The sequence below is a fragment of the Diceros bicornis genome, chromosome 2 (genome assembly GCF_020826845.1).
Source record: "Diceros bicornis minor isolate mBicDic1 chromosome 2, mDicBic1.mat.cur, whole genome shotgun sequence".
NCBI classification, from domain to species: domain Eukaryota; kingdom Metazoa; phylum Chordata; class Mammalia; order Perissodactyla; family Rhinocerotidae; genus Diceros; species Diceros bicornis.
The window spans coordinates 13,898,218-13,925,823 of NC_080741.1; the positions used below are offsets into that span (position 1 = coordinate 13,898,218).

Consider the following 27,606-nt stretch of genomic DNA (forward strand, 5'->3'; position numbering starts at 1 on the left):
TCACTAAGAATAACTCCATTCCCTCCTAAAGAACCGTCGCTCTCTTAGACTTTAATCCCCAGCACCAGGGGTGGGGGGGAGGGTGGCTTTCTCTGTGCCTGGTTGCTGGTTCGGTAGGGAAGGAGAGGCTCCTGTCGAGATGTGGGTCTGGGAGGCAAACTGGCTTTGTCACTAGCTAGTGACTCACTCCACATGCCAGCCTCCCCATGTCACTCAGCCGCCAGCTTCAGCAGAGTGACATGTCACAGCAACCTTTGGGTTTGCCCCAAATTATTAAAGTCGTCATGTGTTCAGAGAGTGAGCGCCAAGAGTCAAGGGTACCCCCTCTCCTGCCTTCTTAGACATGATGTTTCCTGAGGCCCTAGACTCTTGACAACAAGGAAAGCAGCTGGTAAACTTTTCTACCCTGAGGAATTTGCCATGTTCTGAGGTCATCCTTCAGGTGGGAGCAGGGAGTAGGAGAGTCTCCTTAAATTTAAAGGGGACCCCAAGGCGGGCAGATCTAAAAATGAGGTCCCAGCACTGTGATGGAATGCAGGGGGAGAGTCCGTTAACCGCCCAGGAGTGAGGCCAGAACTGTACATGGATGGGGAATCATTCGACTCCTCTACCAAAGCATTGGACATTGCCCATGGAAGCCAGGGACTGTGCCAACGAGGTAGAACCAAACACTATCTCTGTTCTCAAGGAGCTCAGAATGGTGTAGACAGTCAAGTTGCAGCCATGGACAATGGTGGTCTGTTTTCTATTACAGCGTGACAAATCACCCCAAAATGTTGTGGCTTGAAACAACTACAGTCATTTTATCATTGTCTCTTGTCGTTCTGAGGGTTGGCTGGGTTCACTTAGGTGCTTTGCCTAGGGGGCTCTCATTCAGTTGCAGGTGGACAGTGCTGGTGCTGGAGCCATCTCAAAGGCTTCCTCACGCCTATGTCACAGTTGGTGCTGGCGGGCAGCTGAGACCTCAGCTGGGGCTGTTGGTATCTACATGTGGTGTCCTCGTGTGGCCTGGGTTTCCTCACAGCGCACTGGCTGTGTGTGGAGAGAAAGGAGGTAGACATCAAAAGCCTTTTATGACCAGGAATCACAAAGCATCACTTCTGTTGTATTCTATTGGTTGAAGCAGTCATGAGCCCACTCACATTCAAGGAGAGGGTACACAGAGCCAACCTCTCAGTGGGAGGAATGTCAAAATCACATTGTAGCAACAGCGGGTAGCATGAGAGGTATTGTTGAAGCCATTTAACAAGACACAATCTGCCACAGGTGGCCAGGGGGTGATTCTATCCCTTGGGCCTATAACAACAGAAGAGTAGTAACAAGGAGGGTGTGGCGGCTGGATGGAGCTACAATACATGGGTCACTGAAGGCTTGCTGAGTACTTCTGGGCGGGATTCTGAAGGAAGGAGAGGATTGCTTCAAGCAGAGATGGAGTCAGGCACGGCCCCACGGGCATGTGCAAAGGTCCGGCCAGTAAGTACGTGGTGTGGGCAGAGGGAATAGAGGAGTTGTAGTGCCGGAGGGTGAAGTGCGAGGAGTGGGTGAAGAAAGAGTCAGAGAGATGACAGGGCTGGATCCTGAAGGCAGCATGCCACCGCATGTGGACCTCACCCTACAAGGAGGAGAACCGTCGGCAGAGGAGGGAGAGGCCCTCCAGGTTCACTCTCCCAGCTGAGGGTGAATAGATGGGCAGAGACCGTCCAAGAACTGCAGAAGTTGCTGCAATGGCCCTGGGAAGATGGTGAGGGCAGTGCCGAGCGGAGTGGATGGGGAACGTCCAGAGCGGGAAATAGACTCCATTTACTAACTGGGTGGGGAGGGAGCAGGGAGTGAGCCTGGAAAATTAAACAGGATCATCTGACTTTAATCAGCGAAGAAGGGGGCATATAATAGAAGGTATGTGTCCTAAAACTGCTCAATGTTAAATTTAGACATCTTTTAGGAAATCTTTATTCCATAAATTGTAAATATTAGGAAAAAGCCAATTCTCTTAATTCACAAAAAAAGGTGAGGATCATCTTCTGTGAAGAATGTCTTTTCATTTAAATTAACATGCACAGATTTAAAAGAACAGTGATCACTGCAAAAAGCCCTAGTGGGTCTCTGGAAAATTTCACCAGGAAGATGATAGTCTTAGACGCTGAAGTCAGGCAGCTCTCACCTGAGTGGTCTCTGCCAGGAAACATTTCCTGAACACCCACATTGTTCAAAATCCTGTCCTGACCGTTTAGGAGCCACAGTCTAGCACCAGAGCGAGCACATGCACCAATGACTCTCATGCCGTGATAAGCATCGTGGTAGAGCTTTATATAGATTATTTCTTTTAATTAATCAGTTTCAACAAATGTATTGAGCACCTATGACATGCCAGGAAGTGCTCCAGGCATTGGTGATATCGCGGTAAACAAGGCAACAAGTTCCCCGGCCTCGTGGAGAGTACATGCTAGTGGGAGAGAGGGAGTAAACAGGTAGTGGTAAGTGCTTCAAAGAAAATAAAAAGGAATGATTGGATGGAGAGTGATGGGTGGTCAAGGAAGGCCGTCCAAGGAGGCTTGAACGCTGAGAAGTGTTCTGGGCACAGGGGCAGCACCTGTAAAGGCTCTGGGTGTGTTTAAGAAACATACAAAGGCTGGTATGTGGGGAGTGTGGGGAACAAGGAGAAGGTTGGGCACCATGACGAGACGACATAATCCATCTTATTTACATTCTTGAAGGATCGCTATGGCTACATGTGGAGAAAGAATCATAGGAGGGCAAGACTGGAGACAGGGAGGCCCATTAGGAGGCTGCCATGTTGTTCAGGCAAGAAATGATGGTGGCTTGGGCTAGGGTGGGGCCCATGGGGCTGCAGAAGAGAGGACAGATTCGGCATATGTTTTGGAGATAAAGCCAACAGGGCTTGTAGATGAATATGAAGCTAGAGGAGATGGAGGAAATGAAGATTGCCCCAGGCTTAGGCCTGGATAACTGGGAAAATGTGATCCCATTGGCTGAAGTGGGGAAGATATGGGGAGGAGTAAGGTTGGACAGGGGTACTGGGCAGGAAGGATGCTTTAAGAATTCTGTTTTGCATGTTTCGATTTCAGATGCCCAATACACATCCACATAGAGTATTAAAATTGGTCCGTTGATAGACCTAGAGATCAGGGTATGGTCAGGATTGAAGACGGAAGGAATGCTCTCCATTTTACAGGGTGAGGAATCCGAAGCCCAGAGAAGTGGAGGGACTTGCCTGAGGTCACTTGTGGCCGGGAAATCGCGGAGCTCAGACAGGAGCCCAGTCTGTCTGCTTCTAACACCCACGCTCTTCCCACAGCACTGCTCTAGGTGGGGGTACTAAGCACAGGAGTAGGGAAGGAGGAGCTTCATTCTGAGCAAAGTTTGTCCAGATGGGTACACTCAAAGTAAATAGGCAGGACACTCAGAAACATCACAAGAGAGTCACTCAGAGTCCCTGGGTAGAACTGAATAAGTGAGTGAATAAATGACTATCTGATGACCCAAGAAGGAATTAGTTTCACAAAATTTGGATTCATGCTGGTGCTCACAATGAAGTCAATGAAGTTACACACCTTGCCAAAGTCTTTACTTGAACCCCGTGGTACCTGGTTGGACTCTCAAACAGGGCAAGCGCTGGGAGGTAGAAAAAGCCCAGGTGAGGATAAGTTTGGTCCCTTCCTGCGGGTCTCCCCTTGCATGTATTGACAGCACCTCCACCATGCCCCCCACCCCAGTGGTGAGTACTTCACTGTGGGTGAGGAGGCGAAATAGTGCAAGGGGAGCAGGGAGGCACCCAGGGTCCCCAGCCGGCCTCTGCTGGCTAGGGAAAGTTTTAAACCTACTCGGAGATGTCCATGAGGGAGAGAGGAGGAGGCAGGGGGCCAACCCAATTCCTCTCTAGATGCGTTATCTGGAGGAGGAAATGGCGTGGAAAAACGGAGAAGACTGTTCTTCCGCTCTGCTTCTCACAACTGCCTGAGTACTGACAATTTGAGAGTTGAGGAGTCCAGGTTCGAAGTCCACCGAAGTTGCACTCGGCATGGGTCTCAGATTTCATATGATGAATACATATGCATCTCCGCTCTTTAGTCTACAAAAAGCGCCTGCCCTTTTAGCCTGCAAGTTTAGTTTTTTCACACGCACATTACAGGGCATTTCAACGTTGAGTAGCATACTCATATTTCAACTTTATGGCTTGCATTGTTCAAAATGCAGTTATGCAAAGTTTGCTTTAATAAAGTCACTTCTGTGTTGTTTTTTTTATTCTGCAGCAGCTACAAGCCATATATATTATTCAGAAATAGCTTGCCTTTGGACCTTTTCCTCCAAGATAGAAATTCATTTCACCTGGCTATAAATCAGGCTCAGAGATACCTTTAATCCAGAAAAGCAGAGAAAACATACTTGATAACCCTGGTGTTAAAATACTATATCAGGAAAATAATTCTCTCTGCAAAGTACAAAAAGGAAGTGTTTTTGTAATCTGTGTGTGTGTGTGCGCGCGCATATTCTACAGCTGCATTAAACCTTTCCCTTTGATTAGAAATATCACGAATCCACCAGCAGAACATTTGGCTCCCTTCCCTGGGGTGGAGCAGAGGTGACATGATTAACCAGCCTGTGCAGACACTCATGGGTGGCCAAGAGGCCAAACCATTTTTCAATCTAGAGAAGAAGCATTGCTTGATTCCATTTGCACAGAGCCCCTAATAAGTTTCCCCGGCACTGGTCAGAAAGATTGACGGGGGTGGTGTTTCCAGGACAAACCAGTTCTCTCAGCAGTGGATGTTTTTAGCTGTGATTTACCTTTCTAAGCAACCAGGGACAAGCAATGATTTTAGTTAGGCGAGCCTTAGTTGTGAATGATAAACACAACGTATTTGTAAGCCAACCATCAGGAGCCAGCTGGGTACCTGCACCCACCACTGAAATTCTCTGGGCCTTCAATTCCCATCCGTGGAGTGAGAATACACTTGCTTTCTGAGGACACTTCAGCTCTACATTTCTCTGCAATTCCCCGCTCTTTCTCAGTCGCCTTGCCTGGAGCCCGCCCCTTTGTTTCATCTGGTAGCACACGACCTGTGGTTTCTTTTCCCGTCTCCTAACTGTGGCTCAGGAGCGTGTGCAACACAGCGTGGACCTCAGCACAGAGGGTTAGAGCAGGACTAAAGTTGCTTCTTCCCTCTGGCCAAACTATGGAATGAGACGGCTGCTCCATGCAGAGAAGTGTTCAGCCAGGCTGGACAAATGCCCGTGTGACAGGCCAGAGCTATGCTAGTGAGAGGCTGGGTCAGCTGCTGTTCTGACTGCTCCTTCAGAGTCTGGGGCCCCTGGACTGCGTGGACTGGCAGATGGCTGTGGAGATGCATAAATATGGCCCAAATATTTCACTCTGGACTGAATGCCGATCTGGTCACTGTTTCTGACCTGAACAGAAGCGGCCAAGGGGTGGAGGCCAGTGTGCACCGAATACTCACAAGCTCGACAGCACTGTGTAAAGCATTTTGCCATCATTTTAACAGAATCCTTACGTAAATAAGCCTGTAAAATGAGCATTCTTTTCCCCCATTTCACTGTGAGAAAACTGAGGCTCAGAAAGGGAAAGTGACTTAGATCACAGAGGGAAATCAAGGACAGGATTTAAACCTGGCTCTGACCCTCACCCTCTCTCTTTTATACCAGTGGTTCTAAACTTTGGTGTGCACAGAATCACCTGGAAGGCTTGTAAAAACAAGCAGGGCCCAACCCCCTGTAAGCCTAGGGTGAGCCCCTGAATTTACATTGCTAAGAGGTTCTCAAGTGCTGCCAATGGCCAGCCCAGGGACCTCACTTTGAGAACCACTGTCCTAGACCATGGTGCCCCCATTAACCAATCCATAACTAGTTCTTGAGCACCTACTGTGTGCCCAGCCCTGGGCCTGGTTCTCTGGGGGCACATAGCAAGGAGACAGCATTGTCTTTGTCCCCATAGAGGTGGGACTTTGGAGGAAAGAACAATCAACCCGTGAAAAAGTCAGAGGAAAATACCAGATAGCACCTCCTGGGGCCTGGACAGCAGGTGAGGAAGGAGGCAAGAAAGGGCAGAACAGGCTGGAGGAGGCAAGGCTGGGGCTGGGGCTGGGCCTTGTGACTGGAGAGCTGGGAGGAGAAGGGCAGGGATTCAGGGAGCAAGTGTCCAGGGAGTATCTGGGAAAATGCAAAGGACTCCGAGCAACCCGGCCTGTGAGACCAGGGGGCTTAATGACAATGATTATGATGATGCCAGCAGCTCCCACTTATGGAGCCAGTACCACAAGCCACCAGCCGGCGGACAGAGCTCTTCACACACACCATCACAATGAATCCTCAAAATCACCAGATGCAGTTAATACAGCTCCATTTCAGGCCACTGCTCTCTTCTGCTTCTGGATCTGGATCCGAGTGTCTAGCGGTGGGACTGAAGTTCGACACACGGATGTCACCGGACTCGCTAGACTGTTGTTTCTGGGGTAGAAGGAGAGAAACAAGAGTTGGAGTGTGATGTGTTAGCCCTCTGCCTGCCACAGGCACTGTTTATACTGACTAGAATACGGAAGACACACTTAAGCAGCTTCTAGCAATTTTAAGGAAGGATTCATGTTTAAGTCAGAAATACCTGACCTTTTGGTCCTGTCTAGTGTTTTCCCTCCCAAATAGGCCAGCAGTTGCCTTGAAGGGAGAAAAATTAAACGGGAGACATTTCCGTAATTGCAGGGCCCAAGTGACTGGGATAAATGCTTCAGAAAGGGTTTTGTCAGCCCTTTCCCTGTTATGTTCTGTGGAACCCCAGCCAGCTGGATGTCCCACCACGGAGGGGTTCTACGGCCACAGGAAATTGGGAAAGGCTGCATTCTGTGTCCCGCTGTTGGAGGTACAAAGCATCTTTCCTGGATTAAAGGCTCTGTAAGGTTCTCCAGTGCAGAAACCAGCTTCTTTTGGTTTTAATTCCTCATATCCCAAACTTAGCTGATCCTGAGCCACTTCTCTTTTGACCACCCAATGTACTACGGAGCTGAGCCCCACACCAAACCCCGTGGGGCACCCCGGGCTCTGTGACTGCTGGCTGAGATACCTAGCAGTGTTCACAGCACAGAGGACAGCAGAGAGAGCCTTTATCTCGTTCCACGTCCTGTGGCCTGCAGGCTGGGTGGCTTGGACGTGCCCAGGTACAATTCCATAATCCACGGAGCTGAAGCACAATGAGCTGTCAGAGAATGTCTAGGGGTTGGAGTGTGATCGCTCCAGCTCAGACTTCTAACAGAGCCCAGAAAACAATTGCTGTCTGGTGGGGGCAGTAGACAAAATCCCTGGGGAACATAAACTGCCCCAAACAGGGAGGTCTCATCCAGCTGGATCCAGAAGTCCCTGTGGCTCCCGGGGGAAATGTAAAGAAGAGTCTGTAAGAAGTTACTGGTGTCTTGGGCAGCCACAGCAAGTGCACAAACTGGAGTGGTCTGACCTTCTGATGAGACGGGCCTGCCCAGAGCTTGCGGAGCAGTGCTCGTCCTGGAGACAGGCCATCCTGGGGTCAAATTCCACCTCGATTGCTTCCTCACTATATAACCAGGACAAGTGACACAGCTTCTCTGACCCAGTTTCCTCATTGGTAAAATGAAGATAATATAATACTTATCTCATGGGTTTGTTGGGAGAATGAAGTGAGCAAGGTTTCCCAAGGGAGCTTCCGCTAAGGGCACCATTCCCAGTTGGTTCTAAGGCATGTCTTAATTACCACTTCAAATATTACCAACAGTCCACACAGCATGGCGCCCAGATTCACCTTACCTAAAACCCAGCTCCTATGTTACCTCATAAAATTAATTCCCTCTTTGGTGTCCCAGGCCTTGGTCTCTCAAGCTCAAAACCACCATTTTCTCCTCCCAACTTGATTCTTCCACACATCCATCCAATTATCAAACCCTTGTGATTGCTTTTTCTGCTGTGTATGCTTAGACAAGTCACTTAACCTCTCTGGACCCCCATGTCATCACCTATCACATGAGAAGTAGGTGCTTAAACAGTGGCTTTCCAATTTCTTAAACCATAGAAGTCTCTCCAAACAGCCCCCTCTGAGGAAGTCCAAGATCTAAAACCACCCAGAGATTCTGGGTCTGGGGTAAGGCCCAGAAATCTGTGGTTTTTACATCTTCCCAGGTGATCCTTATGGGCAGCCAGCTTTGCGACCCATTGGTGAATTCTTGGACATGGCAGGTTCTCAGCAAATAGTAGTGAAGAACGGTTAAGCAAGGTACTGGGCCTTCATGCACCAGCTCATGCCAACTTGAACCTATTTCTCTTTTTAACTTAGGATATAGGTAAGTAATCCTTTTACTTCCTGGGCTTCCTGATGTTACTTGAAATTATCCCCTTATGATGGAAGCTGACTTTACACAATTTAGGGTCCAAAAGACCAGTCAGGGCCCTTCCTCAGGCAAATGTGATTCTGTTGTGGGTTACCAGCTGTGGTCAAACTGCTGACCCAAAGTGAGGTCCAAGCAGTCAGCTTGGGCCTCTCTTTGGTCCTTTGGGAGAAGAAGAGTGACAGTGACCAAGATAGTGACCAATCTGAGAGCTTCAGAAGGAGATGCATCACAGAAAGTGTGAGGGAAGTGACGCTCGGCTAACACAGAAGGGCAGCAGAAGGGGTGGGGGTACAGCCAGCAGAGATGTTCATTCTCCAAATTGACAGGAGGTCCCTGAACTGTTGGTAATTGCTGGTCTCACTCATGGGCACAATAGTGTTTATCCCCCACCAGACAGCAGAGCATGAAGTCTAACCACCCACCTACCACAGAGATGGGGCTGGCATTCTCAGAGAAACAGCACTCAGTGGATCTGAACTGTTCTCACTCCCGACGTCATTATGACCTTGAGTTGTGATACAAGCAATCTCAGTGGTTTTGAAACCTTCCAGGTGGACTTTCTACAAAAAGATTAAAGATTTAGATTGGCGTCCAAAGATATTGGAGAATTCACAGGCATAAGGGAGGTCAAATATGATTTGGCTAGAGACCAAGAGCTTAATGATGTTCATAGCAAGTTCCGGAATCATCCTCTGCTTCCAGATCTATTCCACAGGATAGCAACTTTTGGGCTTGAGTGACAAAGCACAACCAGAGAATAGCAGGGAGGTGGGCTCAGCATGAAGCTTCTTACTGTAAAATGCAAAGCTTAGGAAATGAAACACCCTGGTGAAGGGCACACTCCCTTTTACTCATTAACAGTCTCTAAGAAATGAATGAGATTTCCTTTAAAAGATCAAGGCAAAGAAATGCTGTAGATGGAGTAAATGTGGCAAAATCGTGGTAATTGCTGAATCTGAGTGATGGGTGTGTGGAGTTTCTCGTACTTTCCTCTCTCTTTTGGTTTGTTTGAAATTTTTCATAATAAAAATAGACACAACTATTCATCTTTTCCTAAAAAATAATAAAAGAAATCTCTGAGCAAGTGTTTTATTAAGTATCTGGAATTCGCATGACTGAGGCAGAACAGCCTGGCTAAGTAAGCCCCCATCTGCTTTAGCAACGGAAGTTTGTACGGATCCTTCCCTGCTGTGGACATTAACAAAAGTTCCATCTTTACCCATGATCTAGATTGGTTATTTTTAAACAGGCTGTTTTTCTTTTAAACCATGAAGCCTTCCGTTTAGCAAACACTTAGGAGGAAACCCAATATGTCAAATAGATAGAACAGAGCTGCTGTGGTCGAGGGGCAGGCGGGGGCTGGGGGAGGGTGCCTGCGCGTACGCATCAGGGAGTTGCCCGGTGAGCCCTGCCTGCTACCTCCCTCTCCCATCAGGGCTCTGAGGAGGCACCGAGAAACCCCAGGTTTCCCGACAACGATTGACCCAGAGGCCCAAACTAGTCGTGTGTGTGAGACAACTCTGGTTTCCCACTTAAGCAAAGAAATGTGGCCTGCCCGTGATCTGTGTCTCTGGTCCTGAATGTTTGGCCTTGTTAAAGAAATGAATGAGGCTGGCTGAGCACATCATAACCCCCACAACTCCCCTTGCCAACAGATATTGATTTCACCACCGGCAAGATCGCAGTATGTCTAACTCTGACAAAGATCATTGATCAAGACGGCGATAACTTCAAGACAAAAACCAACAGCACGTTCTGCAACAACTTGGATTTCGCTGTTGAAGTGGAGTTTGACAAGCACACAAAAGGCTTGGTCAACCGGACTGTTAAGGTGCTGCCCCCCAGGCTGGCGCTTTTCCCTCGTGCAACTCTTCATGCAATGGCTGGCTGTTAGCTTCCCCCTGAAAGGATGACAGGAACAAGCTGGGAGAGATCAGGAAAGGGGGACCAGATGGCCTTACTGATGCTGGCAAAAAGCAATAGGCAATTACTGAAAGTTTAGGAGGAAGAGACAAGCTGGCCTCTGCACTACGGATGAAAGGCGGCTGACCTCTCCAGGATCCAGGGTAGGGGCCAACTCATACACTGACGTGGGCCTGGCAGGCAAAGTGAAGAGGGCAAGGTGGAATATCACCAGGAGACGTGGGGCCAGTGACTGTGCGAGCCGGGTAGCCCAGCTTTATCAAAGGGGCGGCCCCACTCAGCACCAGGTGAGCATTGCCATGGAGGAAGGAGGCCTCAGGTTGCCAGGTTTTTTTTCTTCTCAAGAGATATTGAGAATTCAGATGTTTTTATATGAGATATCTCAATTTTAGATGATCTCAACTGACGTAACTTTTTTAAGAAAAATGCAACGCAAATCAAACAAAAAAGACAGTAGACTAAATGAAGTCAGGGTTTCTCCAGTCTTAGTAACTTACAGAAGTCTCTGGCAAGTTTGTGGCTTCTGTCTCAGCATCACCTTAACTCACAAGACATAACCCAGGAAATCCTCCATGTAGCAGAAGGCCAGAATTCCAGCCACTTGAACTGTTTAGACATAGGTAGGACCCTGAAAGTCAGCAGACAACCCTGAGAGCGGAGTGGGGAGTTATCTCAAAGCCCGAGAACTTGAGTCTGCAGAAGAGACCGCCCTCGCCCAGAGGAGCTGTTTGTCAATAAGGCAGAGGGTGGTGGCAGCAGGGAGAAGCAGGGTGGTGGTGGGGAAGGCTGTGGTGATGGCAGGTCTCCCCTCCTCCAGCATCACTGTGTGGTATCACAGCCCAGAGACTGCACCTTGCGGTGTTCACACTCATGCTGAGTGTGCCTATCTTTGGTTTTCCAAATCCAATGACACCTGGTCAGTCCCCACAAACAGGAATGGGGAGAAATCCAATCTCAGTTATATTTCAGGATTTCTCCACCCCACCCAGCGTCATACAAGAACCCCAGGAATTACAGAGCCCAGGAAACTTGGAAGGGTTTCCTGTTTGTCATTGAGCATGGCTGCCATTGAAGGCTCACTGTCCATGCCCATGCAGTTTATACGAGGGTGGGCAGCTTGGATATTCATAGCACCCACTCCCTCTGCCAACGCAGCCACCAGGAACTCTGCCCTGGTTCCCAAGCAGAGGGAGGACAGGGCTGAGTATTCCATCCCCAGGTACTGTGCTCTGACTCTCAGCAGAGGGCCAGCCCCTCAGAGTGCCACCAGGAAGCAGGACCCTCCACCCTGCCCTCTCCTTTCCCCATGAGCCCCACTCTCCCCAGGGTCCCACTCTTCTCTGGGGCTTCCAGGAGCTCTTTCAAAGTCAGAGGTCTCAACTGTCCCCCAGAGCAAGGGACCCGAGCTCTGGCTCCTCTCCTGGGGTGGGGAGGAAGAGCTGTTATCATTCTTTGGTGGTGACTCTAAAGCCAAGAGAGCAGGACACATTTTATTTCTCAATCAAGGTGTCCTACAGCATTGATAATCTCAATCATAAAGCCAAGGCTGAATTATATTTAGTGCTCCCTGCTAAAGAAAGTGGGAAATGAAAAGCGCTTTGGAAATGCTTCCATCAGAGCAGTCTTGGCATGACAGCCTAAGCTGTGAGCCCTGGAATGGCCCCTTGTGGACGCCCCCCGAGGGGTTGATGGATCTATGAGCCTTTTCTGAACTGTGTGGCTGGAAGGCCAATTCATCAGACACCAGAACTGATAGGAAAATTTGTCTCCGAATTTTTGCATCACTCTGCTGTTCTAACCTAATCGGTTCAAAGTGATTCATTTTCCCTCACCTTTCAGCATTGGGTGTGGGGTGTGGAAAAGCAAGCCTTTCCACTCTGAGTCATTCTTTTATCACTGTTGGTGGCAGAGAACTCACTCTTCCTGGAATAAATCTTGTCCTTCTGGCCCTATCTGACCCTTAAAGGATTCTGTCTGTTAAGACCTACCCTTCTTCTGCCTCTCCACCTTCCACTCTCCCTTCCCTCTGAGCAGCATCCTCTCCCAAGGATCAGCTCTTAGCCCCACAGAGGGCGATGATCCCCTTGCCCACTTCTTGTCTCTGCTTTGTCTGCAGCAGAAAGTCAGGGTAACACACACACACACACACACACACACACACACACACACACACAGAGGAGACTGGTGGGAGCTGAGAAATACTCAGGACAAAATTTACCCAGTCTCCAGCAAAAGGTTGTTCCCATGAGAATCACAACACAGAGCAGGTGCCCTTGGGACTACCTACTTCCTGTAACTTGACTGGAACCCTTCAGCTGGAAAGGGATGGGAGGGAGTGGGTGAGTCTAGCTCTCTGATTAATTTCTATTGCCCACACTTGTGGCATGCCCGAGTGCACACACAAGCTGTGTGTCTGTGTGCATGTGAGTGTGCATGTATGTGTGTGCACAAGTGTCTGTGTGCATGTGTATGTGCATGTATGTGTGTGCATGTATGTAGTACTCCTTGTGCTCTTATTCTCCAGGGCTCTACTTCTCAACTCCTTGCTCACCTTCATGAACACCTCTGAAAGTCTCCCCACTTGCAGTTTGGAGGAGAGGTGTGTATGGGGTGGGGTTGCAGCAGAGGCCCTACAGGGCCCTGTAGTGCCCAGTTCTCTGCCATCCCAGAGAAGGAGCAATGAACCACATTGATCATGGGGTTGGCTCTTCTATGAGGGGCCCAGGTTATATATACATCATATGTATTCCTAACTTCCTACCCTGACTTGTTTCTAAGAGGATTTAAAGACCTTTTCAAAAATACACAAACTACCCAAAATAAAATTAAAAAGAAGTAATTAATATTCATGCAACAGAATATCATGCAGCCATAAAAAGAAATGAAGTACTGATGATATAACATGGCTGAACTTGGAAAACATTCCGCTAAGTGACTCAGACACAAAAGGCCACATATTGTATCGTTTACATGAAGTGTCCAGAATAGGCAAATCCATAGAGACAGAATGTGGTTGCCAGAGGCAGAGGGAATGGGTAGTGACTGCTGATAGGTACAGGGGTTCTTTGGGGATGATGAAAGTGTTCTGGATTTAGGTAGTAGTGACGGTTTTACCACCTTGTGAGTATACTAATAACAACTGAATTGTACACTTTAAAAGGGTGACTTTTATAGTATATGAATTACATCTCAATTTCAAAAAAAAAATAAGTAATTGGGGCAGATAGTAAGGGCAGGGAAAAACAGATATAAATGATGGCAGTTAGAGCCAATAATGCCATTGTGAGGTTGGGAGAAGCCAGGAGAGACCAGGAGAAACCACCTCCTCCAGCAGGGCGCCATCTCAGGGATCGCCAGAGGGGAGGGCAGGCACACAGGAATAACTCTTGTATGATGGCAGGTGTGCTGGGGAGGGTTTAAACTTGTTAATAATGTCCTTCACTTATCTTAAAGAGCTTTTATTTTCCTTAAAAAAAAAAAAAAAAAAAAAAGCTTATTTGGGAGTGATTCAACTTTACAGAAAAGTTGCAGGAATATAAGGAAGAACCCGCCCCCCACCCCACTCTTTACCAAGAGTTACCTAATGTTAACTTTTTGCCCCATTTGTTTCGTCATTTGTACGTTACTCTCAAATAATTCAGTAGGTACTTGCTAAGAATCAGGATAGTCTCTCATACAACCACAGTATAGCTATCAACTTCCATAAATTTCACAATGAACAGCATCTGTATCTAATGTACCATAAAGGGCTGTTTTTAATGATGTTGACTTTGGAGACTGTGACGGGAAATTGTAGTGTGGGCCCCGCTTCCTTCTTTAATTCCCTGCAAGCGCATCCACCCTTGGAACACTCTGCTCTTCATCCCCCCGGCTCAGAAGCAGTGGCTTTCCTCACTGGTATTGGTCTCCTTGACCTTAAGATCTTTTAAGGCAACTGAGCCTCTTTTTAAAGCCTCCTCTGATACAGGGATGAAGGACACCAACTAAAAGTAAATTGAATTGTGGAATTTTAGTTCGTTTAACCATTCTCTTTTCTCTTCTTCTCATTTTCTGTTTTATGTAGGAGTAAAGCTATAATACTGTAGGTATTATCGTGATTCATGGTAACCAATTTACTTTAGAGTCAGAATAACTTTCAAGCTTGCTGCCCAATATGAGTTAATAAAATAAAATATTAGGACCAGCCCCTGTGCATTAACATTTTTCTCCTTTGTTCGTTCTACAAAATTTGGTAAGCCCCTACTGCATTCGAGTCCTGGGTCAATGAATCAGACCCTCTTTTCTGCCCTCAGAGATCTCATAGCCTCATGAGGAAGCAGACAAGTAGATGGACAACTACCATCTAGTGTCCACATTGATGGACATATGTGTACTCCGGTGGTAGAAACTAAGGCAAGGAGGTGGGCTGGCTGAGTCGTTGTCAAGAACTGTCATCGATGAAGACTACTTACATGCTCCTTTATCCCGCATGTGGATTTACCTCGAGATTCTGTTTCAGCGAAATCATTCAATCACAGATTCACTCAACAATGCTTACCAAGCACCTCCCTGCTGGTGACGGTGCCGAGTCTGGGGCTAGAGAAATCAGCTAACATTGCCTCTTCTTCCATGGAGCCTATCGTTTAGTTGGGGAGACAGACATTAATTCAATCAACATGTACTAGGTGTCAGCATGTGTGAGGCAATATGGGGCTGCATGGATTAGGAGACATAGTCCTTGCCCAAATGGAAGACGTCAGTCCTTCCTCATCTATTAGGGAGGAAACTCAGGGTCCAAGGCCAACAATGCGCCACAACACGTGAATATTCCAGACAACATCTCTCTCCCGGAAGAGCAGGGAGAGCAACTTGTGAATTAAGCTTCTCCAAGACATTCAAAGATCTGAGGCTTAGGATGGCCCTGAAGGTGGAGGAGACTTATATTTTCTTTAGAAAACATGTAGAATTTTATTTTAAAATTAATTTGGGGAATATTACTACATGCAGATGTTTCAAAAAAAAAAACAATTCAACAGTGAAAAGTGAAATTTCCTTCTCATCCCGGCCCCCAGCCCCTCAGTTCCCCGCCCAGGGACAATCACTATTAAGGGTGCTTTTACCTCCTTGCAGAGAGCACATGCAAATATACGTGTGCGCACACACTCCCCTCTTGTTTTATGCACACAGCCCTGCTCCTTGCTCTGTTAACCGAAGCTATGCGCTGTGGAGACTGCTCTTCTCCACAAGTACAGAGCGGCCTCCTCCTCTCGAGGGCTGCAGAGCAGGGATGAGCATACCATATTTAACCAGCCGCCCACTGGCAGGATTTAGGAGGCCTCCAATCCTTTGCTGTAACAAACAATGCTGCAATGTTTTGGGGAGTAAAACGAAGAGGAATAAAATTATATATAAAATGTTTAATATGGTCAAAGTCAAATGTTATTTTAGAAATAGGTAGACTTAACAATCTGTAGAAAACAGATTTGTGCCAAAAAAATAGACCGGAATGTGCAAGGACAGTGAATAAAAAATCCCGCAGGTCGGTTTATCACCAACTGCGTTTACAAGATACAGAGGAGAGTAAACGTCTGGTCTTTAGCATAATATTGTTCATAGAGGTGTGATATGGTTTGCACATACTTGGAAGAAAACCAACCAGCCTCAGGGTCATTGCCCGAGGAAGGATAGCACTGACACAAAACCACTGCCTGATGGGAATGACGTCAGCATCTCAGGAGGTGCGTGTGCCAGCCTAAGAAGAGATGGGTGGCCCTGGAGGACCACCTGGGGTAGTGCAGATTGTCCCTAGGCAGGTACTAGGGGAGGTAAAGGGGGAACAGAGGGAGGAGGAGTTGGGGGTGTGTAATTTGTAAATATGTGCACAGGGGTTTGAGTCTCTTGGGGTTCAGCAGGCTTGTGGCTTCTCCAACCTGCTGGTCAGCTCAGCCTGGTTGTCTAGCATGAGCTCTGTATCTCTGCTGCCACCCCTGTGCTGCTAACCTGTCAGCATTACTGCCTGGAGGAAACCTGGGACCGGGAGAAGGTCCACCTTCCTGGTTCTGGATGACAAGGCTGGCACTGGGGCCATCTGCACGGCCCCTTGCTGGTTAGGTGCCCTCCCTGCCTTTGTTATTGTCCTCTGGTGGGCAGTCCCCACAAGGTGATTCCTGTAGGGAAAATTCCCTGAAGGAGAATTTTGAGGCCAAAGAGTATTCACAATGGTATATTTTGAAAGGTAATATAAAATTGCCCTGCAAAATGATTCATTCCGATTTATACACCCACCAGCCACGCATGAGGGTGCCTGCTTCTCTGTACCCCCTCCAACTCGGTGTATTATCAGACTCTTTGATATTTGACTGTGTGATGAATTGTATCCGAAAAACACACAGGCTTAATTTGCATTTCTCTTCTTATGAGTGAGGTTGAATATCTTACGTTTAAAAGCCTTCTGCTAGGGTATTTTTTTTCCTTGCAAGCTATTGGTTTGTGTCCTTTGTTGAATTTCCTATTAGGTTAACGATCGTTTTCTTATTGATTTACAGGAGCTCTTTGCCTGATAGGTATTACAATTATTTTTCCCAATTCGTTATTCATCTGTTGACTTTGAGATATTTTCCCCTTCTAGAAATTTTACATCGTTATATAGTCAAATTCACCATCTTTTCCCCCATTGATTTGGAATGGTATCTTTACCATATGGTAAAATGGAAGAGTGGGATCTTTAAAAGAGAACAGAAGCAGCCAGGAGGAGCCGGTTTGGCTGGAAGGGAGGGTGTATGTGGAAATGGGGCTGGAAGGATCTTGGCTTGGCTGAGGCTGAGGGCTCTGCCCTGTGGGCAAGCAGGAGCCGGGGACTGGCTGCAGGAGCCGCAGCTGCAGGTTCAGATCTGTCCACTCCCAATCAGGAGCATGCATTTGATTTGCCTAGGAACCTGTCGTTGCAGGCGCTGGTCACCTGGGAAGGTGATGTCCTCATGTGTGTGCAGAAGGGAGAGAAGGAGAACTATGGCTGGAGGCAGTGGGTTGAGGGGGACAGGCTGTACCTCGTAAGTCCCTGGGTCTGCCCGGCTGCCTTCCACGGTGCTTACACCAACAGTGGGTTCACCTAGCCAAGCGCTTTGACAAGAAACATGGCCCTGCCCTTCTCCCCTGAGCTCCAGCCAAATGTATGTGGTCATATAGTCAGAAACCCATTCCCATCTGGCTCAGGGGACTCCAGGAAGAAATCTATATGGCTGTTTCTGTGAATGGCTGCAATTAAAACAAGAGTTCAAACTGCTGAGTTAGGAAGCCAAGATCCAAGGAGAAATGCAGGGAACCTGTTAAAGACCAGCTGGGGAGAGATGTGAGAAACGGAATTAAGATGCCCCGGAGAGGGTGGGGCCAGGCCTCCTCATGGTTGCGTGAGCCCGGAAGAGGAGGGGGGGGATGGGGCTGGGATGGACAGGGGGCAGCCGGGCCTGGGAACTGCCTGTAGACCACAGGCTTTAGCCTCTCACCATAAGGTATGTCCACCTGGTCCCCAAGTATTTTAGGTTATTTGGTACTGGAACAGAGCAGTGAGAACAATTGACAATATCCTTAAATAAATTATATCTGTCTAGATAGCTTAATTTGTCAGTCTTCCATCTTCAAGGCAATTTATGCATCCAGCATTCAAAGAGTGAAAAATCTGTCACTCTTTCACTCATTTGTTAAATGAATGGCTCATTCAATGAATGGCTCTTCACTCATTCCTTCACCTATGGAGTCAGGCAGGTACCTGGCTCCAATGTCAGTATTCAGGTCACCATGGTGCCCTTCAGAGCCAGCCCTGCCTCACCCGAGATCTTTATTTCGGGGGCAATGTCAACTGGTGATAAACGGGAGGCATTCACTGTGTTTTCCTTCAACGGTTTTCCCTACCTGCTCTAGTTTGGATGATGGATTTTTTTAATTGTAGTACAGTCCCCAAAGGTCCCTCTGGCTGAGACACTGGATTCATTGTCAACGGCAATTGTTTCATGGTCGTCCCTACACTCATGTTTTTCTCTCCTCCCTCAGAGGGTCATGAAGTGCAGATAAGGCCTGGGGCTCCCCATGTCTGGATGCAAAGCAGCCTCTTGTCTGAGCAGGCCGGCCTGGGGAGCCCTTCTGCAGCCCACACCCTGTCGTTGCCTGTGCCGCCACCAACCAACGTTTCAATTAGCAGAGGCCAGAAAGCCCACAGGGTGGAGGGACAGCTCACCAGCCAGCATCTTCCCAGGCCCTTGCCTTCCAAACACTTCTCCCCACTAGATCCCTCCCTTCTTCATGGCTTCACTGCCTTTTATAAATTAGGTGATGTTGCTTTAATCACGAGAGTAGGAGGAATCCCGCCCAAGAGGGTAATTTCTTTGCATTTTTCATTTTTATAGTTGTTCAAGCTCAATTCAAGTGTCAGAATGGAATTACTGCTACCTGCAGGGCATGCCAGCTGACTGGCTCTGGGAGATGCACTTGCCCAGAATGACTGAGTGTCCTCTTTATTCCAGCCCCACCCCCTCAACTCACAGACAATACGAGGGCGGCCTGGGCAGAAGGAAGGCCTGGCTTGTTAGGCACTCACTTGCTTTCTGAGGTTGCAAGAGATGACCTGCGGCGACCAGGTGTGCCATCAAGTGTTCAAAAAGAAGTGATGGCTGCGTGGGGGCCTGCCGAGCATGCGCTCCACACTCCCCACGAAGAGTTCTCTGCTGGCATTGGGAAGCAGCCGGGGACCCTCCCACTCGTGACAGGGTGGGTTTTAAACAGAATGAGTGTATAACAGTGATAGATATATTCCTCCTTCTTTGAAACCTGGCATTAAATGAAAAAACAAAAACCACTCCCATACCTTGAAACCCTTTTTGTCTATGTCCCTTTATTTATTTCCAGAACTGTCAGTTTTATCCACAGGTAGAAGAGGTGATTGCCTGCATGGTGGATTTCTGTGTGGCTTTTATTGTTGTTGTTTATTTTTCAGATTAGTTTTGTTTGGTTTTTGTTAGCTAGTTTGTTTGGGGAGTTGTTTTACCTGGAAACATTCTCTGGCCAACACAGCATCCCCTACTAATTCTTGAATATTGCTTATTTGAGATTCATTCCTTTGGATAACACATTCATTTCTCCAAGATTCTGTTTTAAGATGCATATGCCTTCCATTTTGTACTTTGCTTGAGCCTCAGGGGCAGAGCTACCTCTAAAGGCCTCTGCAGGTCTGCAGTAGCAGCTGCTCTTGGCCCAGGCTGGCCCTCTACCCTTCAGCCCTGGTGGACTGGCACCCCTGCAGAGGGGCACCAAACACTGCAGGGCAGCCTGAGTTCAAGCGCTGCCACTCTACTTCTTAGCTGGGTGACCAGAGGCACATCCTTTGGCCTCTCTATCCTTGATTTTCTCTTCTAGAAAATGGAGAAAACAAAATTAGCATCTCCTCCACTGGGTCACTGTGAGGATTAAGCAAGTCAGTACATACAAAGTTCCGGGAACGGGACCTGGTACCTGGTAAGGGCTCAGTCCCTGCAAGCTCTGGTCATTATGTGGAGTTACTGCCTCTACATAATGCATTGTATTTTCCTGCTGGATACACAAATGGAATAGTGCACTTGGAAGAGCAAAGTAGTTACTAGGGATGGATTTATGGTGGATCATTCATGGGGTCCTGGGAAGGCACTGCAGGTCAAAGCCACCTCCTTCATCCCTCTGTAGCATAGCAGGTCCTGGAATCCCACTATTAGGCAAGCATTGCCTCTGAAAAGTAGTTTTATCCCCAGAGGGGTAGCACGTGGTATTAGCACACTCTCGTATGATTTGAATGATCAGATCGCTCATTGATCCTGAGCATCCTAAATGGGATTGGGAGTGGGGAGAAAGGCTATAATCTGGCCATGTGGCCCAGGGCCAGCCTTGGCTCAAGCCCATGTGACAGGCGGCTGTGACGCGGGCCTCCTGGCAAGCTGTGCTCCCCAACAACCAAGCCATGTTCCTGCAGCAAGAAAGCTAGGGAAGTGTTTGGCTGGAGCCTCATGCTGGCTAGGGACCTAGGGGAGGTGGGGGGTCCTCTCATGGGTGCTGGAGAGGAGGGGCGCTTCCTGAGGAGGTGCAGGCCTGTCTCCTGGGGCAGCCTGGGGACCAAGTGGAGGGACTGATGAAGTGGGCCCTTTGTCCCCAGCTTCCCTGAAGCTGCTCCAGGAGACCCACATTGCCCAACTGATGCCCCTCCAGCTTTGCCCTTGACCACCACAGCCTCAAATGACTCTCTCCTTTGTCCCTCAATAAAACCCCATTGAACGAAATCATGTCTGAGAGCCCACTGGGGACTCGCTGTAAAGTGTTCTGCAGGTGTAAGGGGTTAGATTTACCAGTAATTTTTGATCCCAGGTTTTGCAAAATGCATTCTAGGGGATGTTAGCCCCCCAAGATTTTGTGAAGAGGTTCATGGTCAAATGAACTTAGGAAATGCAGAGAACTGTATCCCCCTCTTAGAAATTCACAGTGAGAATTAGTGTCTTTGAAGCTCTGAAAAGTCCTGCAGCGAAGAAGCCCGCCTTGACCCTGGGACCCGCTGTCCCCAGCAGGTTTCACGTCCCAGGGTAATTTGGAAACACTGTGCTCATTCCTCACAGGAGCATAGCACTTTTTCAATTACAGGCAACAAACACTCCAAGTCAGGTTTTCTCAGTATATTTTTCCCACAAATGAAGAGTAACGATGAATTAGTTTACACATGGTGTGAAAGACTGACGGTGGCTGTGTTCACTCTACTGATCATTCTTTGTCAACGAAGATGCATCTGAACTCAGAAGTGGTCAAACTTGAGGTGCCCATTTTAAAGCCAGGACAGATATTCTGGGCCAAGGCCTGCCTCCCAGTTCTGCACTCACTGTGGAAGCAAGAGGGCAAGTCGCCGCCTCATATTTCTGTTCCCTCGGCCTATTTCAAAACCAAAGAATGACAAACGCTTCACCACAGCACTGAGAGGGCTGTCTGGGAACAGAGTGGAAGGGGTCGCCTTTTAAAACCCCCATCTGAGGCTTATACCTAGGAGGCACAAGTTGGTGGGAAGGGCTCTCAGAATCTCAGAACCCCAGCCTCCAGGGGGTGTTGTGAGAGAGGTTGGAGTTAGCTATAAACCAGGGGGCCTGATCTTGGAAGTTAAAGAAAACCTGTCCCATGGAGATCCCGGCTCACAAATGGGCAGCTTTGCAGAGTGGCTGGAGCACGGACTTCGGCATCAGCCCTTGGTTCAAATTCCGCCCCACCAGTCTCCAGCTGTGTGACTATGTGGCAGTTCCTTCCCCTGAGCCTCCGTTTCTCCATCTGTAAAATGAGGACCATGGAACCTGCTCCATAGAGGGTAGTAGGGATTGAATAAGATCCTAGCACAGTGACTGAAGCCACAGTCAATACCATATATATGTGTATCTCTATATACATAGACACACACACACATACACACTTTCCCATGTATTTACATGTACATATATGATGAGGTAGTGATTCCCTTCATTAAAACTCTTTGCTTTCTAAAAGTTTTAACACTGAGATCCCTTACTACAGTCCTTCTCAAATTTGAAGATCACCAGGAGGACTTTTTGAAAACACAGATTCCTGTTCCTACCCTCATCGAGATCGTGGCTCTGAGTCATACACAGGGCCCAGGAATCTGTGTTGTTACAAGCCCGCTCCGGTGAGGCACCTGCAGGTTTTGGCAACCACACTGAGGAACTCTGCCTTGTTCAGTTAAAGCGTGGTTCCTTTTAAAGGTGCATTCACCCACGTATGCGCACACACACACACACACACACACACGCATGCACACACTCAAGCACAAGCCCAATCCGTCTCCACAGGGGGCCAAAGCTCCTGTGAACCGCTCACACGTGTTCCTGCAGTGCTGTATCAGGGCCCCTGCCTGTGTGTGCTGAGCCCTGCAAAGGAAGTGATGTCGCACTCTCTGGAGCAGCTTCCTGACTGGGGAGGCCTTCGGGTCCTGGAGGATGGCTGTGGGTGATGGGAACAGGGCACATGGGAGAAGGAACTGGCATGAGCCAAGGCACGAGGCAGAAAAAGGCAAAGAGTGTTGGGGAGAGGCAGGAGCATAGCCCTGCCCGTGATGGGAAAGAGGAGGCCAGGGGCCAGGAAGGGCGTTACTCAGACCAGGGTTGGTGGTGAACACCCTACTGGCCTCAGTGAGAGGATCATGGAAGCCAGTACAGGCTTCTGAGTACAGGGCGACGTGATTGGAGACAGGGACCAGGAAGAATACTCCGGCCATTGTTGGCAGGACAGATGGAGGGGAGGAGAGGGACTCAGGTTCACCTGTTGGGAGGCTGTTGTAATAAGCAGTTCAGGGGAGAAGCAGTGAGGGTCCCGTGTCAGGGCTGGAGAGTGGCCGTGGGAAGGAAGGGAAGAGGTGAGAGGTGCTTGAAGGAGCCCCTGCACCAGGCAGTGGCTGCATGAAGCTCACGGAGGAGGTGAGGCAGTAAAGACGGCTGTGAGTTTGGGGAAGAGGGAGAAGGATGCGTAGCAGTGGAAGGGGAGAGGGGGATGCCAGAGGGAAGATCGAGGGTTTGGGTTAGGCCTGCTGCAGGTGAGGTGACAGAGCAAAGATTGCAAAGGTCGGCTTGCCCTCTCCCCATCGCCCACTGCCACCCTCCAGTGGCTAAATGTTATCCCGTCATGAACCTACCAGCCCCCACTGGCTGGGGAGTGAGGGGGGAGGCCCAGGCTGGGGCTGGAGCTGAAGGAGCAGCCAGCTGCCACAGACATTTCTGAGGCCAGGAAGCGATGATGTCACCAGGGGTGAGGGGAAAGGAGAAGAGAGAAGAGGAGGAGAAAGGATGGGGAAGGAGGAGAGAGGAAGAAAGACAAGGCAAGAAGGAGGAGAGAAGGGCAGAACAGGAGGAAAGAATGGGAGAGGAGAGGAGGGAGGGAGAGGAGGAGGAGACTAGAGGGGAAAGGAGGACGAGAGCCTTGGGGCAGAACCCCCACCCACCATGAGCAAATGCAGAAAAGAGGAGCAGATATGAGCTATGTCTGGACTAACTGGGGGACACAGACCACAGCCAGAGTAACAGCAACTGAGACAGGCCCCAGGGGCTTTCTCTAATCTTGTCTCCCGGCCAAAGCACAGGAAGGTTTATTTAAATATGACTAGGCAAGTGTACTCACAGGCACTCTAGAGGCTTGGCCTGGGTCCTTAATCAGTTTCAAGGAGAGACTAATAGGCCTTTTGTTAAACACCTCCTCTGTCCTGGAGTTCTTTCCAGGACTATGATAGAGTAGCCCATTTTATAGGTGAGAAAACTGAGGCTCAGAATGGTCACTCACTCACCCAAGATCCCACACCTGGTAAGTAGCAGACTTACAGAATTTGAACCTAAGATGGTCTGTCTCCAGAGTCTGAGACCCTCCACGCAGGAGGCGGCCCCTGGCGGGGACAGGGTGGCCCTCCGACTGCCTGGACGTCCAGCCCTACCCCAGCAGGATCCAGACCCCTGGCATATTCAGGAGACCTCTGATGCCATTTCTTCCCAGTCATTTGAAATCAGGCTTTCTTTTTCTTAAATCAGCATTCACTTTAAGTCTCCTTCCAGACTAATTCCGATGCAGACGGGACGTCATTGGAAGTGACTCGTTTGCCTTCTTCCTGGTCGGGGGTTTGGCTCCGGCCTCTGTGCACAGCGGACAGAACGGTGGACAGAGCTGGCCTCCCGAGTCGACTCCTCCACTTGAACCGGCTCTTTTCACTCGTGATTTGTGATTGATTAGAAGGGCAGAGGTTGGGGATATGTAATTTTGGCTCACTGATTACACTTGTTGTGTAGATGGATCCGATTAGAATCTGGGGCTTGAGAAAAAGAAATAGAAAAGAACTAGACAGAATTTTCATGAACTTTAAAGATTTGGTCACATATTTGCTGGGGCTGGCCCTCCCTTGAGTTGCTCCTTGTGCTTCTGGATTGCTAAGGTTATGGGAAGTGAGGGGGGACCAAGGGGAAGGCCTGGAGAAGGTGGACAAATCCCCCCTTTTTGGAATGTTACAACAGAAAATGCGTTCAGCCAATAGGAGCTCAATGAGCTCCTACCATGGTCAGGGGCTGGGGACACAGAACTGGCTCCTGTCAGGGAAACAGCCGTGCCAGGCATTTCACGTGGCGGGAACTCAGTACGTGGAATTGCTTCCACAGAAGATAGGAAAGCTTAGAAGCCTAATACGACGTGGTAAGGAGGCTGGGACCCTTAGCATCAGCGGGAGCTGCCACTACCACGAGTGACAGAGGGACAGAGGGAGGAAAGTGGTGTTATCAGAACCCAAGAGCCAGGACTGCCAGACAGGGCGGGACCATGGCGGGAGGGGCTATGGGAGGAGACAGCCACTGAAAAAACATCCCCAAAACAGAAGAGGGAGGAAGAGGCAGAGAAACACCTGGCTTCTCCTTTCTTCCCTCTTTCCAGTCTCCCGTCAGTGCTCCCACTGGTGGAAACTAGCCCGAAGCTGGCTGCCGGGGAGCCTGGGAAATGTAGTTCCCTGCAGTGCAGAGCCGAAGAGGGAAGGGGGAACGCATCCAAGAGCAATGGGCACTGAGGGGCACTCAGGCCCGTGGCCCCTGCGCCTGACCTCTAGGAGCTCCCAGTCAGACTCAGACCATTGCAGGATGCCTGAGGTGACCATAACCCCAGAGGAAGGGCTCCCGGCCCAGCCCCACTATCCCCTGACCTGAGTTTTAAAGAGAAAATAAGGTCGGGAGAGGCTGTCTCTGAAGTAAAGGGAAGAGGAGAGGGGGCTGTCATCAAGTGACCCCTCCTTGTACCACGAGGTGTGCCAGGTACTTTCCATAGATTCCTTAGCTCCTTAATCCTCAGCACAACCTTGCACAGCAGTACCATCTCCACTCTATACATGAGGAAACTGAGGCTTAGCAGGGTAGGGAGGGGAACATGGTGACAGGCTAACAGCCAGAAGGACATGGCAAGGCCAGGGTTTGGACACAGCCCCACAGAGCCCAGTCTCTTGTTGGTGTTCCCAGGGCAAGTGGCTGCCTTACTTCGGCCATCCACCAGTGTCTGGGCCAATGGGACCCTTCCCAAGTGCTGACAAATCTTCATCCCAATCTTTAAGGACAATGACGTTAATAAAAGAAAGCACTTATTGAATTGGAACAAAACAGACTATTTTATTAGCCTTAATTACTTTTACCTCTTATTAAGTATTTAAAAGCTCAATGGGAATGTGTTCTTTTATTAAAGTCCATTGTTTTAAGCTTAAAAAGCAATGAAAACCTCTCTAAAACTTCTGCAGAGCCTCATTCCTTGACTAACCGCAACCCCACAGCTGGATCACTGGGCAAGTTGGTCTCTCCTGCCCGTGGCTGGTTGTGCTTACATGTGACTGTGCATCTGGGTGAGTGTGAGCATGCCGGCAACTTTGCAGTATTTTCACACTTGCGATTCTTGAATGATTTATAATTCTTGTTCCTTGTTGTTCCCATCCTCCTGGATCGTAAACTCCACAGGGCAGAGGTGGTTCTAGTTAGTGTCCTGCTCTAGCACCGGACGCTGCTGGAGCCTCTGTCCTTGGTCTGCCTGCATGGCAGACACTCACAGTCACTAGGAAGTATTTATCAGGCACATATCGGTGCCAGTGCCTGTGACAGATGCTAGACATTTTCTCTAACAGCCTAGTCATTCAAGGATCACTTACTGGTCATCTACCCTGAACCAGGCCCAGCCGCCGGGTGTTGAGGAGACGGTGGTAGGCAAAGCTGGCGTGTGTCCTCTCCACACAGATTTTGTGTCTGCACCTCACAGCCTTGTGAGGCAGGTATTAGTATCCTCATCTTATAAATGAGGCCCAAAGGGTGAGAAAGATTGCAAAAGCATACCCCTAAGGGGTGACAGGGCCAGGATTCCAACCTCTTTTCCCTGCCCAGCACTGGGTGGGGCAGGAGGTGGAGAGAGAACCCGCAAATTAACTAGAGAAATCAGAAGTTATCTGTTGCTCTATGTGTTTCTTGTAATAAAAGAAAAAAATAAAAGGCCCATTGTAACCCAGCGGCCACAGAGAAACAAGATCCTGTCTGTAAGGCTCTTAACACGGTGCCTGACACATAACAGTCACATAGTAAATAGAGCTAAAACAATAGTCTATAATTACATTTTTTTAAAGCCAAAATGGGACCAATTTTTTTGTGTGTGTGTGAGGAAGATCAGCCCTGAGCTAACATCCATGCCGATCCTCCTCTTTTTTTCCTGAGGAAGACTGGCCCTGAGCTAACATCCGTGCCTATCTTCCTCCACTTTATATGGGATGCCGCCACAGCATGGCCTGACAAGCGGTGCGTCGGTGCATGTCCGGGATCCGAACCCGGGCCGCCAGCAGCGGAGCACACACACTTAACCGCTACACCATGGGGCCGGCCCCAGGGGACCATTTTTTTTAACCACAATGGGACAATTCTGCCCCCCAGGGAACACTCAGCAATGTCTGGAGACACTTTTGGTTGTCATAATGGGGGTTGGGGTGCTACTAATGGGTAGAGGCAGGGATGCTGCTGAACATCCTACAACACACAGGACAGCCCCACAGTGAGGAATTATCCAGCCCCGAATGTCAATAACGCAGAGGATGAGACAGGTCTAGTGGGGACTTTTCTTGTGTCATTAATTGTTCTTTTATAACATTTTCAGTGGATGCAGAGTGACTGACCGCATGGCTGGTGAGCTGGGATAAATTGGAAGACTCTCTCTCTCGTAACCCAGGATTAATCAGCTTTACCCCAACTTCTGAGACTTCAGAACAGTCGTGGGCTCCTGGGAGGGAGGCTTCCTTCACAGCCTGGCTTTGGGGTGTTGCCCCTGTTTGGCTCATCCCACTGCCCCTTGGTCTTGTTGGCTCTCTCAGGAAGCATGGGAGAATTGGACAAAACCTGCTTCTTTGCAGAAAGAGTCAGGATTCCAAAGCTTTAGTTCATGTTTTTAAATGACCACCCACTCAATGTTCTTTCTGTCTCCCATCACAGGCCTGGAGGCCCCTTCTGAGCCCCATTGTGACCTTTCAGGAATGTTAATGCACGTCCAGTAACGGGAACCCTGGAAGCCGGTGCCATGTGACGTGAGCCCAGTCAGATTAGAACAACTTCAAATCCCCTCAGACTTGAGGAACAATGGCCTTGTAGGAAATGTCAGGATAATTAGAAAAAAGAGCGCTGCTTTCTCTAATCGGGGTGAGGTCCTCCGGACGGCAAAGGCATCAGCCGGGAAACAGCTCCATTTTCTCTAAAACGTGAGGCTGTAGAAGACCTGTGACAGGGAGGCTCTA

General features: G+C 48.9%; 1 protein-coding gene across 1 annotated transcript in view; it reads left to right on the plus strand.

The window, feature by feature from the left end:
- Positions 1–19,111, plus strand: part of RBP2 (retinol binding protein 2) — a 28,472-nt gene extending 9,361 nt beyond the window's left edge. The window contains exons 4-6 of the mRNA XM_058550310.1: positions 10,037–10,212; positions 17,231–17,325; positions 18,886–19,111. Coding sequence (XP_058406293.1) covers positions 10,037–10,212; positions 17,231–17,325; positions 18,886–18,943 — 329 coding nt within the window. The 3' untranslated portion in view covers positions 18,944–19,111. The remainder of the gene's footprint in view (positions 1–10,036; positions 10,213–17,230; positions 17,326–18,885) is intronic.
- Positions 19,112–27,606: the final 8,495 nt, after the last annotated feature.